The sequence below is a fragment of the Dasypus novemcinctus genome, chromosome 23 (genome assembly GCF_030445035.2).
Source record: "Dasypus novemcinctus isolate mDasNov1 chromosome 23, mDasNov1.1.hap2, whole genome shotgun sequence".
Taxonomy (NCBI): domain Eukaryota; kingdom Metazoa; phylum Chordata; class Mammalia; order Cingulata; family Dasypodidae; genus Dasypus; species Dasypus novemcinctus.
Window position 1 is genome coordinate 2,734,290 of NC_080695.1, and position 12,720 is coordinate 2,747,009.

At 38.6% G+C, this 12,720-nt stretch overlaps 1 protein-coding gene across 4 annotated transcripts in view; it reads left to right on the top strand.

The window, feature by feature from the left end:
* The window catches only part of LOC101419421 (zinc finger protein 709-like), a 41,050-nt gene that overhangs the window by 19,606 nt on the left and 8,724 nt on the right, over window positions 1–12,720 (top strand). For all 4 annotated transcript variants that reach the window (XM_058285637.2, XM_058285640.2, XM_058285639.2 and 1 more), the window contains 2 exons: window positions 2,314–2,399; window positions 4,480–4,606. In XM_058285637.2, the coding sequence (XP_058141620.1) occupies window positions 2,367–2,399; window positions 4,480–4,606 (160 nt within the window). In that variant the 5' untranslated portion in view covers window positions 2,314–2,366. The remainder of the gene's footprint in view (window positions 1–2,313; window positions 2,400–4,479; window positions 4,607–12,720) is intronic.

Here is a 12,720-nt window from a genome sequence, read left to right on the forward strand (position 1 = left end):
ACAGGTTTAATGAAAAGGAGATTTCCTTGAACAGGTTTGCTGTTCATGGGTGTAACTCTATGAAGAGGAAGTTTCGACAACAGGGTGAGGATCTTGATGTTGAAATGAGAGGTGACATTCCATGTATTACCTAGGTATGTTATATAACCCTTAAGATATTTGAAATTAGGATACAGGAAGACAAAATTCAAAACCTAGCTTTGTCTTTCAGTGGCCATATAAATTTGTCATTTTACTTCACCTCTCTGAACCTTAATGTGGGACATGTTAAATGAGTAAATTAGCCTTTATCAGTTGGGTTACTGAGAAGATTAAATTTTTAGAAATATATAATTCTTCAAACATGTTGAATTCAATCATTTTCTTCCTGGAATGGAGGTACAAATGATTAAGTTAATCTTGGGTCTGATCAACCTCATAATAATATATATTCTTTTTTTCTCTTCTTTTTTCTTTTATTTTAATAATATATATTTTTAAGTTTCTTAGTTGATTTCCAAATATATTTGGGTGGGATGTAGAACTCCGTGTTGAGTGGGCTACATTATACATATGGAAGAATAAAGATGTTTTAGGACAAATAGGTCCAGTTCATGATAGAACAGGAAGGAAGAATCCAGAAATCAGAAATGCATATGAGAGAACCAATGCTATTGCAAAAAACCAGTAATATTTATAACTGAGAGATTCCAGTCTGCTTCCTCTTATGGTGAAGACCCAATTCCAGATGTGATTTTGGTAAGGGATACCTATATTTTGGAATCAGCAATGAATTAAAAGTCTCCAATGAACCAGAGAGCAGGTATTGCACCTCTGCTGAGGCTCAGGGCCCAGCTGGCACATTGACAGTCCAAAGATTCAAGTCTCCTGAGCATACACCAACCCCAGCACCTACCACAGGTTCAGTAATTGACAGAAGAGGCATGTGTAGAGAGGTCACATATGAGCCCAACTCCATCACATTCAGGAGCACAAGTTCCAAAGTAGGGCCCACTGGCAATGCACTGAACACCATCTGTCATGACTATAGGACCTGAGTGTAGCTCTCAGGAACACCACTATTTGGGGTTGTATCTACTTTGGCTTTCTCTGAGATCCTGCTGAGATGTGCATAACTGTGATCCCTCTGATGACCTTCTGACTCAATTCAAAGTCTCTTAGCTATATAAACTCACTTGTCTTTACCATTTCCCTCTTTTAATCAAGGTCTTTTTCTAGTTGCATCACCAGCTGGTGTTTGGTAATAATCCCTTGGCACCAGGGAGGCTTATCCCTGGGAATCATATCCCATGCTGGGGAGAAGGTAATGCATTTACATGCTGAGTTTGGCCTCTGCAGATTTGTAATTGCTCTCAGGTTTGTTGGACTTACCCAGGTCACCTAACAGGGAGGTGAGGATGGTCAACCAGCACACCAGGGAACTGAGAATGTCTACAACTGCAAGCAGGAGAATCCAATCCAACAGCCATGTGGGATCTAAGCACCCTCTTGATTTAGAGGTGGAGTGGACATCTCCATCCCAGGGTCCTCAGGATGGAGAAATAAAATATGGATTAGAGTGCACTTACTGGTATTCTATTATAGAATTGTGACTCTAGCAATGGAAGAAAGTATATCATTGATGTGGAGACAGTGGCTACTGGGAGTTGCTAAGGGCAGGGAGAGGGAAGAAGAGGTGTGATAAGGAGGCATTTTAAGGACTTGGAATTGTTCTGAATGATATTGCAAGGACAGATGCAAGACATTATATATCCTTCCATAACCCACTGAATGGACTGGGAGAGAGTGTAAACTACAATATATAATATAATTCATGCTGTGTAGCAGTGTTCCAAAATGTATTCATCAAATGCAATGAATATGTCACACTGATGAAAGAGGTTGTTGATGTTGGAGGAGTGGGGGTGGTGGGGAGTGGGAGTATTTGGGAACCTCTTATTTTTTATTGTAACATTTTGTGTGATCTAAGTATTTTTAAAAGCCATTACAAACAAAAAAGGAGTAAAACTGGTATTGTATTTTTAAAAAGTCTCAACATCATGGGCTAATTAATAAATGCAATTCATGGATTTTCATCTTATCTATAATATGAAGATAATCATATCTTCAATAGTCAGAGAAGACAAGATCTCCAACATCTTGACCCTGGAAAAGGAGTCTTTCCTTATTTCTTCTGAGCATACCTTATGTTCCATTTTGTTTGAGCAGGGATGCTCCTAGGTGAAAGTTTTGGTATTCATGGGGGGTGGGGGGGGGCAGCTTAGAAAATTGTGGCTAAGACTTGAATCTTAAGACTTTTTTCTCCATTCTCAGCTTTGCTCTCCTTCTGCTTATCTGGTTGTGAGTGAAAATCCGGAGGAAGACAGATGCCAGCTAAGGTTTTGGCAATGCAATCACATGTGAGTAGGTAATTATTCTTTGCACCTCTGTTGCCAGCAGATGGGAAGATTTCTCCTATTGGTGTGACTATTCCAAGTGTATGCAGGAGTTATTCAAGAATCTTAGCTGAAGTTTACATAGGACTCTTTATTAATTATCTTAAGTTAGGTATTGATCAATGGGTAATCTTCCAAGAGTTGATTAAAGCTACCATTAAGGCTGTGTATTCTCTGAGAAGATTACAGAAGTTTTCTTTTTCTCATCCATCCCATGGCCTCATTGACTAAATAATGAATTCATGGATCATGTTAGTGCCTGAGATTGGCCTGGCCATATGATGAATAGCGGTGACAGAGGTGAGTAAGAAAAGATGTTTCCAGTCAGAAGGGATGCTGAGTTTTCAGCTGTGCATTCAGTCAATCCAACATTACAGGTACTGGGGTGTAGGGGTAGATATATTTGTCAGAAGCACATGAGAAGTTTTGCAAATTAAATGAAATTAGGAATAATGTATTTGTTTTCTCCAATTTTAATTTTCTTAAAGTTTTGATGGAATATATTTGTACATTTTGAAATACTTTTTAAAAAGATTTAAAAAATATATTTATTAACTCCCCCTCATTGTTTGCACTCACTGTCTGCTCTCTGTGTCTTTTCATTGTGTGGTCATCTTCTATTTAAAAGGAACCAGGAATTGAACCCAGCACCTCCCACGTGGGAAGGAGGCAACCAATGACTGGCGCCACCTCTTCTCCTGCTGGTTGTGTCTATCACCGTGTTTCCTATTTGTGTCTCTTCAGTGCATCATCTTGTTGCATCAGATTGCCATGGCAGGCCATCACATCATTGTCTCTTCATCACATCATCTTGTTGTGTCAGCACACTGTGCCAGCCCATAATGACAGCTTGCTGTCTTGCTTATCTTCTCTAGGGGGACACCAGGATCCAGACACAGGGTCTCCCATGTGATAGGCAGGAATCCAAATATTTGAGCCACATGCACTTTCCTTGAAAAAATTTTTAAAAACTACAATTTTCTTTACCACTCTTTTTCAAATTTCCCAACTTCAATTTTCTAAATCAAATTTGTTCAAGTTTTATAAATGAATGCCATGTATAGGAATTATTTTTTCCATCATTGTGGCTGTGGTTTCAGAAACTGTATAATAGAATAAAATTTATGTTTCAGTGAAAATTTTTAAAGATTATTAGAGGCCAGAGGGAATGAACAGGATTGTTTTAATCTTTCACAGACAGTAGAGATGAAGAGAAAAGTGAGACAATGAAACTAGTCTTTGTACACCCCAGGAAAAGTTGAAATTGGGAGGTCCCCTACCCACAGGAATGGTTAGTGTAAGGCCATTTATCAGTACAACTCACTCAGGGGTGCGAGGCTTATGACACTGAACCATCTGTGTTTATACATTACAATGAATACCTGAGGTATATAGCACTGTGGGAAGCAGGACTTACTGATTTGAAAACTATTCAGTTTTGAAGAATTCTGGTTATTTCTTTAAGGGTCCCTGCCATTTTAATGAACAATTGACCTGTGAATTGAATTTAGATAGAAAGTAATTGATACATTAACTTGCATTTGCCAAAATGTATAATATATTCTTAAATGATTTTGTAAATGAGAGGAAATTTAGCTCATCTGTATAGGGGAGTAACCTAACCATACCCATTTTTAAAAATCATATATATAATGGATATTGCTTTCCTTATAATATCTGTAAATTTACTTGAAATTGTTGAAAAATATTGATTTAGTTATTAATGCTCAAAGGAAAACTTTATAATTAGCAGAAAGAGGCATAATTAAAAGTTTATTGGGATATTTCCAGGTGTATATCACACTGTATGTCATGTGATTTTCTTTTACTGGGGTATTGTGGGTTCAGAGTGTGCATGTGCCTGTGAGTGTATCTGAAAGGCAGATGGAAATTTAGCATTAATAATGATGTTACCAGAACCCCAACACATTTTGAGTTTCATATATACAGTTTCTGCTTCTTTAGTGCTGTTATTTTGTACATCCCACTCAAGACATTGGTACGGATAGCCCTGTGTGAACACAAATTTCTGTGATTTTTTTAGGAGTTAGTGACCTTCAAGGATGTGGCTGTAGACTTCACCCAGGAAGAGTGGGACCTGTTAGACACAACCCAAAGAAAACTGTTCAGTGAAGTGATGCTGGAGAATATCAGTAACCTGGTCTCAGTAGGTGAGACTCTCAAACTTTATCTACCACCTATATCGATTTTTTTTCCTCAAATTCTACTCAATTTATTCATTTTTAAAAAAATATTACATTAAAAAAAATGAGGCCCCCATTCACCCCCACCGCCCCCACCCCACCACTCCCCCCACAGTAATACTCTCCCCCATCATCATGACACATCCATTGCATCTGGTGAGTACATCTCTGGGCATCACTGCACCCCATGTCCTGTGGTCCACACCATAGCCCACACTCTCCCACGTTCCATCCAGTGGGCCATGGGAGGACATACAATGTCTGGCATTTGTCCCTGGAGCACCACCCAGGAGAACTCCAAGTCCCGAAAACGCCTCCACATCTCATCTCTTCCTCCCATTCCCCACACCCAGCAGCCATCATGGCCACTTTTTCCACACCAGTGCCACATTTTCTCAATTATTAACCACAATAGTTGATGAATAGGATATCATTAAGTCCACTCTAATCCTTACTGTATTCCTCCTTCCTGTGAACCTTGGCTTGATTGTGTCCATTCCACATGTATGTCAAGAGGGCATTTAGATTCCACATGGATACTGGATGCAATCCTCCTGCTTTCAGTTGTAGGCACTCTAGGCTCCCTGGTGTGGTGATTGACGTTCTTCAACTCCATGATAGCTGAGTGGGGTAAGTCCAATAAACCAGAGTGTAGGAGCTGAAGTCTGCTGAGGCTCAGGGCCTGGCTATCATATTGTCAGTCCAGAGATTCAAATCCCCTAGATATATCTTAAGCCCCAGCACCAACTACAATTCCAGTAAAGTAGCATGAAAGGCTTGTGAAAAGAGATCCCATCTGTGTCCAGCTCAATCACGCAGAAACACCAGCTCCAAAGAAGGACCAACTGACATGGCAGTGAACCCCATCTGCCATGACCATAGAACTTGTGGGTCTCTTTATCCCTCAAAAGGACCAATACCTGGGGTTGTATCTACTTTATCTGTCTCTGAGACTCTGCTCAGGTGTGCATAAGGGCAATCCTTCTGACAACCTCCAGACTCTTTTTTAGAGACTCATAGCCATATGAACTCATTTGTCCTTTCCATTTCTCCCTTACTTTAGGTCAAACAGCATTTTTAACTTCTGTTATTATATGTAGACAGGGATATTCTGCTGGTCCGCGTTGAACCTTTAATTCAAGGTTGTTTTCTAGTTACGTCATCAGCTGGTACTTGGTAGTGATCCCTCGGTGCCAGGGAGGTTCATCCCCGGGTGTCGTGTCCCATGCTGGGGGGTGGAGGGGAAGGCATTGCATTTACATGCTGAGTTTGGCTTCGAGACTGGCCACATTTGAGTAACACGGAGGCTGTCAGGAGGGAACTCTTAGGCACCCTGCTGCTCTAGGCCTTGTTCTTATTTCAGGTGTATAGGCTCACAAGCATAGTCATTAGTATCAGGGGCTCACTTATGAACCCTCATTCCTTCCTGGTCCTTACTGTTGCACCTGGGGGACTGCTGCTGCTCCCCTAGGGACCACGACAGAGCCCCATCCTGGCCAGCAACCCAGTGCCCCCCCCCCGCTGTTGTTTTTAATTGTTTCCACTATGAGTATATCCAAACATTTCCATGCACCCTGGACACATATCCTGTATAACTCCCTGTGAACCATATGTCCCCTGTCAATAACATCCCATACCAGTATTCCTCTGCTGCCATTGTTGAACTACTTTGTGATCCAAAACTTCCTGAAAAGTGAAGCCCAATATAATGTCAGGTTCCCTTACTAGTAAAATGGAATATAGCGATGAGTTTAAAGGTTAGATATAGAATACATATTGATTTGGATAAATTCTACATCCTATCTTTTTCTTTTTTCCCTAATTATTGAGCTTCTCTTCACAAGAGCCTTAGATCATAGTAATTCATCTATACAATATACAGTGCTCCCACATATCCGTTATAAAACCTTTTCCCTTCCACAGTGATAATCTTTTAACTTATTCCTATCATGTTTACTGAAACTGATATACAGATATTGAGACAATAGCTTTCAAACAAGGTGACATTTGTGTTTACATTGTGGTTTATACTTTAGGCTATACAGTTTTCTAAATTTTTTAGTAATCCCATGTTTTACATTATGGTTTACATTATTAGTCCCCTATATGTTTTTAGTGTAATATTACATGTTTTATATCCATCCTTGTGTACTCTTGTGAAACACTTCTTTTGCCCTCACATTTCCTTTGGTTCCATCTCTTCAATATCTATTTCCCCCTCCCCTTCGGCCCCACAGTGACAGTCAATCTTCATTTCTTGAGGAGCCATGTTCAGAGATACTTGCAACAGTGTTGAGGGCTTCACTTGCTCAACTGCCCTAATGCCCTGGGAGCCACCCTTTCTCTTGAGAGATACAGTTCCCCCTATTTGATGGCATTAGTCCTCCCCAGGATGTGGGTCTACCTTCACTCTCATTATATGGGTCTCTACCCAATGGTATAACCCACTCTGGCAAAATGAGCATTCAGATATTCCCTAGGAGTCTGTCCTGTGTCAGATTATCCCCTTTGAGTATCTTAAACAGGTAGCTTTCCTAATTACATTTTGAAAAGGTTTTCTCAGCATTTTACTTTCAACCAACACCTGACAATCTCCTATTTTCGTATGTTGCCCCTCCCTCCCCCCAATTTCTTGGGCAATATTACCCATCCACCCATCCCTAGCCCCCCTCAAACCCGCAAAGCCCCACCCAAAGGTAACCCAATGCCCCCATTTTATCTCTTCCTTGTGCAAATACTTACCACCAGGTTATCATAGATTTCACCCATGTAGATGTCAGCTTACATCCTTCCTCCAACCCCCAATTTCCTGTAAGCCTATCTTCCAGCCTCTAGCTCTCTGAGGCAGCTTGCTTATTTCATATCATTGAGGTCATGTAGTATTTGTCCTTCAATGCCTGGGTTGCTTCACTCAACATAAGGTTCTTAAGAATCATCCATGTTATCATGTGTGTTCGTAGTGTATTTGTTCTTAAAGCCGAGTAGTATTCCATTGTATGTATATACCACATTTTATTGATCCACTCATCTGTTGATGGGCATTTGGGTTGATTCCAACTTTTGGCGATAGTGAACAATGCTGCTATGAACATTGGTGTGCATATATCGGTTTGTGTCCTTGTTTTCAGTTCTGCTGGGTATATACCCAGCAGTGGTATTGCTGGGTCATATGGCAAAACTATGGTTAGTTTTTTGAGAAACCGCCAAACTGTCCTCCAGAAGGGTTGGATCCTTCTGCATTCCCACCAGTAGTGGATGAGTGTTTCCCTTTCTTCACATCCTCTCCAGCATTTGTATTCTCTTTTTTTCATAGCTGCCAATCCTATGGGAGTAATATGGTATCTCATTGTATTTTTGATTTGTATTTCCCTGATAGCTAGAGATTTGGATCATTTTTTCATGTGCTTTCTAGCCATTTGTATTTCTTCTTTGGAGAAGTGTCTGTTTAAAATCTTTTTCCCATTTTTTAAATGGGTTGTTTATCTTTATTTTCAAGATATAGGAGTTCTTTTTTATATGCAAGTTATAAGTCTCTTATCGGATATATGATTGCTAAATATTTTCTCCCATTGTGTAGGTTCCCTTTTTAGTTTCTTGACAAACTCCTTTGAGGTGCAGAAGGCTTTAATTTTGAGGAAGTCCAATTTATCTATTTGTTCTTTTGCTGCTCGTGCTTTTAGTGTGATGTTCATGAAGCCATTTCCTATTACAAGGTCTTGTAGATGTTTCCCTACACTGCTGTCCAAGGTCTTTATGTTCTTGGCTCTTATATTTAGGTCTTTGATCCATCTTGAGTTGATCTTTGTATAAGGTGTAAGATGGTAATCCTCTTTCATTCTTCTACATATGGCTATCCAGTTCTCCAGACACCATTTGTTGAATAGGCCATTCTCTCCCAGTTGAGAGGGTTTGGTGGCTTTATCGAATATTATATGGCTATATATATGAGGTTCTATATCAGAACTTTCAATTCGATTCCATTGGTCTGTGTGTCTCTCCTTATGCCAATACCATGCTGTTTTCACTATTGTAGCTTTGTAGTATATTTTGAAGTGAGGTAGTGTGATTCCTCCAATTTCGTTTTTCTTTTTCAATATGTCTTTGGTTATTCGGGGCCTCTTTCCTTTCCAAATAAATTTCATAGTTAGTTTTTCTAGTTCCTTAAAGAAGGCTGTATTGATTTTTATTGGGATTGCATTGAATGTGTAGATCACTTTTCATAGGATAGACATCTTAATAATATTTAGTCTTCCTGTCCATGAACAGGGAATATTCTTCCATTTATTTAGGTCTTCTTTGATTTCCTTGAACAGTCTTGTATAGTTCTCGGCGTATAAGATTTTTTACATCTTTAATTAAATGTATTCCTAAATATTTGATTTTTAAATTTACTATTGTGGATGGTGTTTGTTTCTTGATTTCCTCCTGATCTTGCTCATTATTGGTGTACAGAAATGCTACTGATTTTTGTGCATTGATCTTATAACCTGCGACTTTACTAAGCTCATTTATGAGTTCTAGAAGCTTGTTTTAGACTTCTCAGGGTTTTCTATGTGTAGGATCATGTCATCTGCAAACAATGAAATTCTGACTTCTTCCTTTCCAATTTGAATGCCTTTTATATCTGGTTCTTGCCTCAGTGCTCGAGCAAGTACTTCTAAGACAATGTTAAGTAGAAGGGAACACAGTGGGCATCCTTGTCTTGTTCCTGACTTTAGAGGGAAGGATTTTAGGATTTCTCCATTGTAAATGATGTTAGCTGTAGGTTTTTCATATATAGTCTTTATCATGTTCAAAAAATTTCCTTGTATTGTGATCTTTTGGAGTGTTTTTATCAAGAAAGGGTGCTGTATTTTGTCAAATGCTTTTTCTGCATCTATAGATACTATCATGTGATTTTTTCCCTTCAATCTGTTTATATGGTGTATTACATTAATTGATTTTCTTATGTTGAACCATCCTTGCATACCTGGAATGAATCTCACTTGGTCATGGTGTATAATTAATGTGTTGTTGAATACGATTAGCAAGTATTTTGTTAAGTATTTTTGTGTCTAGGTTCATTAGAGAAATTGGCCTGTAATTTTCCTTTCTTGTGGTGTCTTTTTTTGGGTTTGGTAGGGTAATGTTGGCATCATAGAAGGAGTTAGGCAATGTTCCTTCTGTTTCGATTTTTTGGAAGAGTTTCAGCAGGATTGGTGTCAGTTCTTTCCGGAATGTTTTGTAGAATTCACCTGTGAAGCCATCTGGCCCTGGGCTCTTCTTAGTTGGGAGGTTTTTAATGACTGATTCTATCTCTTTACTTGTGATTGGTTTGTTGAGATCATCAGTGTCTTCTTTTGTCAATATAGGCTGGTTATGTGTTTCTAGGAGTTTGTCCATTTCCTCTGAATTGTCATTTTTGTTGGAATATAGTTTTTCGAAGTATCCTCATATGATAGTCTTATTTCTGTGGGGTCAATGGTGATATCTCCTTTCTCATTTCTTATTTTGTGTTTCTGCGTCTTCTGTCTTTTTTTCTTTGTTAGTCTCACTAAAGGTTTGTCAATTTTATTGATCTTCTCAAAGGACCAGGTCTTGGTTTTGTTTATCTTTTCAAGTGCTTTCTTATTTTCTATTTCATTTAGTTCTGCTCTTATCTTTGTTATTTCCTTCCTTCTTCTTCCTGTTGGATTACTTTGTTGTTTTTTTTTCTAATTCCTCCAAATGTGCAGTTAGTTCTTCAATTTTTGCTCTTCTTTTTTGATGTATGAATTTATGGCTATAAATTTGCCTCTCAGTACTGCTTTTGCTGCATCCCATAAATTTTGCTATGTTGTGTTATCATTATTGTTTGTTTCAAGGTAGTCGGTGATTTCTTTTGAGATTTCCTCTTTGACCCAATGTTTTTCTAAGAGTGTGCTGTTTAATTTCCATATCTTGTTGTGAAATCTGCGCCTCTGGCCCTTGCTGATATCCAGCTTCACTCCAGTGTGGTCAGAGATATTATTTTGTATGATTTTGATTTTCTGAATTCATTAAGCCTTTCCTTGTGGCCTAGCATATGGCCTATCTTGGAGAATGATCCATGTGCACTTGAGAAAAATGTATATCCTGCTGTGTTTGGGTGTAATGATCTGTATATGTCTATTAGATCCAGCTCATGTAATATAATGTTCAAATATTTCGTTTCTTTAGTGATTCTATTTTGAGATGTTCTGTTCAGAGTTTTTAGTGGTGTATTAAAATCCCCCACTATAATTGTAGATGCATCTATTTTTTCACTTAGTTTTTCCATTGTTTGCCTCACGTATTTAGAGGTGCCCTTGTTAGGAGCATAAATATTTATGATTGTTCCTTCTTCTTGACAGATTGTCCCTTTCACTAAGATGTCATATCCTTCTTTGTCTCTGACAATTGTTTTGCATTTAAAGTCTGTTTTGTCTGATATTAATATAGCTACTCCTGCCTTTTTTTGGTTATTGTTTGCTTGTAAGATTGTTTTCCAAGCATTCACTTTCAGCCTCCGTGATTCTCTGGGTCTAAAATGTGTCTGTTTTTTTTTTTTTTTTTTTTTTTAAATTAATTTTTTTTTTTTATTGACTTTGTAATAATGTTACATTAAAAATATATATGTGAGGTCCCATTCATCCCCACCCCCCCCACCCCCCCTCTCACCCCCCAACAACACTCGTTTCCATCATCATGACACATCCATTGGATTTGGTAAGTACATCTTTGGGCACCTCTGCACCTTATAGACAATGGTCCACATCATGGCCCCCACTCTCCTCCATTCCATCCAGTGGGCCCTATGAGGATTTACAATGTCCGGTGATTACCTCTGAGGAAAATGTGTCTGTTGTAGACAGCATCTAGATGGGTCATATTTCCTTATCCAGTGTCCCAGTCTGAATCTTTTGTTAGGTGAGTTTAATCCGTTGACATTCAGTGTTATTACTTTCAAGGAATTATTTATGTTAATCATATTTTGATTGTTTTTTTTCTCTTTGTCTTTTTTGTTGCTCTTACTCTCTCCTTCAACTCTGCCTGTCCTGTTTTTTCCTTCCTGCAGAACTTCCTTTACAGTTTCTTGAAGGGGAAGTTTCTTGCTCGCATACTCTTTCAATTTTTGTTTATCTGTGAATATTTTGAACTCTCCATCATTTTTGAATGCTAGTTTAGGTGGATAGAGTACTCTGGGTGGAAATTTTTTTCTTTTAGTACTTTGACTATATCATATCACTGCCTTCTTGCCTCCATGGTTTCAGATGAGATATCAGCATTTAATCTTATGGAGCTTCCCTTGTATGTGATGGTTTTCTTTTCTCTTGCTGCTTTCAGAATTTTGTCTTTGTCTCGAGCGTTGGATAATTTGAGAAGTATATGTCTTGGGGTGGGCCTGTTGGGGTTTATGGCGATTGGGGTGCCCTGTGCTTCTTAGATATGTACATGTGTCTCTTTCAGTAGATTTGGGAAGTTTTCAGCCATTATTTCCTTCAGCACTCCTTCTGACCCCTTTCCCTTCTCTTCTCCTTCTGGGATGCCTATAATATGTATGTTTGTGTGTTTTGCATTGTCATTCAGGTCCCTAAGTCCTAGCTGGATTTTTTCTATCTTTTTATCGATCAATTCTACTGTCTGTTTGATTTCTGTTGTAGTGTCTTCTACATCACTAATTCTCTGCTCTGCCTCTTCTAATCTGCTGTTATTTGTTCGTGTGTATTTTTGATTTCTTGAACGGTGGTGTTCATTCCCATTATATCTGTTATCTTTTTGCGTATGTCTGCAATTTCCCTTCCAAGTGTTATCTTCATGTTTTTAACCTCTTCGTTTACTTCATTAAATTTGTCTGTGATATATGTTCTGAGATCTTTAATTCCTTGTGCGACGTTCTGTTCCCCTTTCTGGTTTTTAGTTTGTTCATTGGATTCAGCCATGTTTTCCTGCTTACTGGTTTGGTTTGTAGATTTTTGTTGCTGTCTGAACATCATTTTATCTTAATGGGTTCAATCAGTTTCTTAGCATCTTTGTCTAGTCTTGGGGATTAATTAGGTGTTGTTTTTGCGTAAGTGTTATATCTTCTCTTTGTCCCTTTGTTC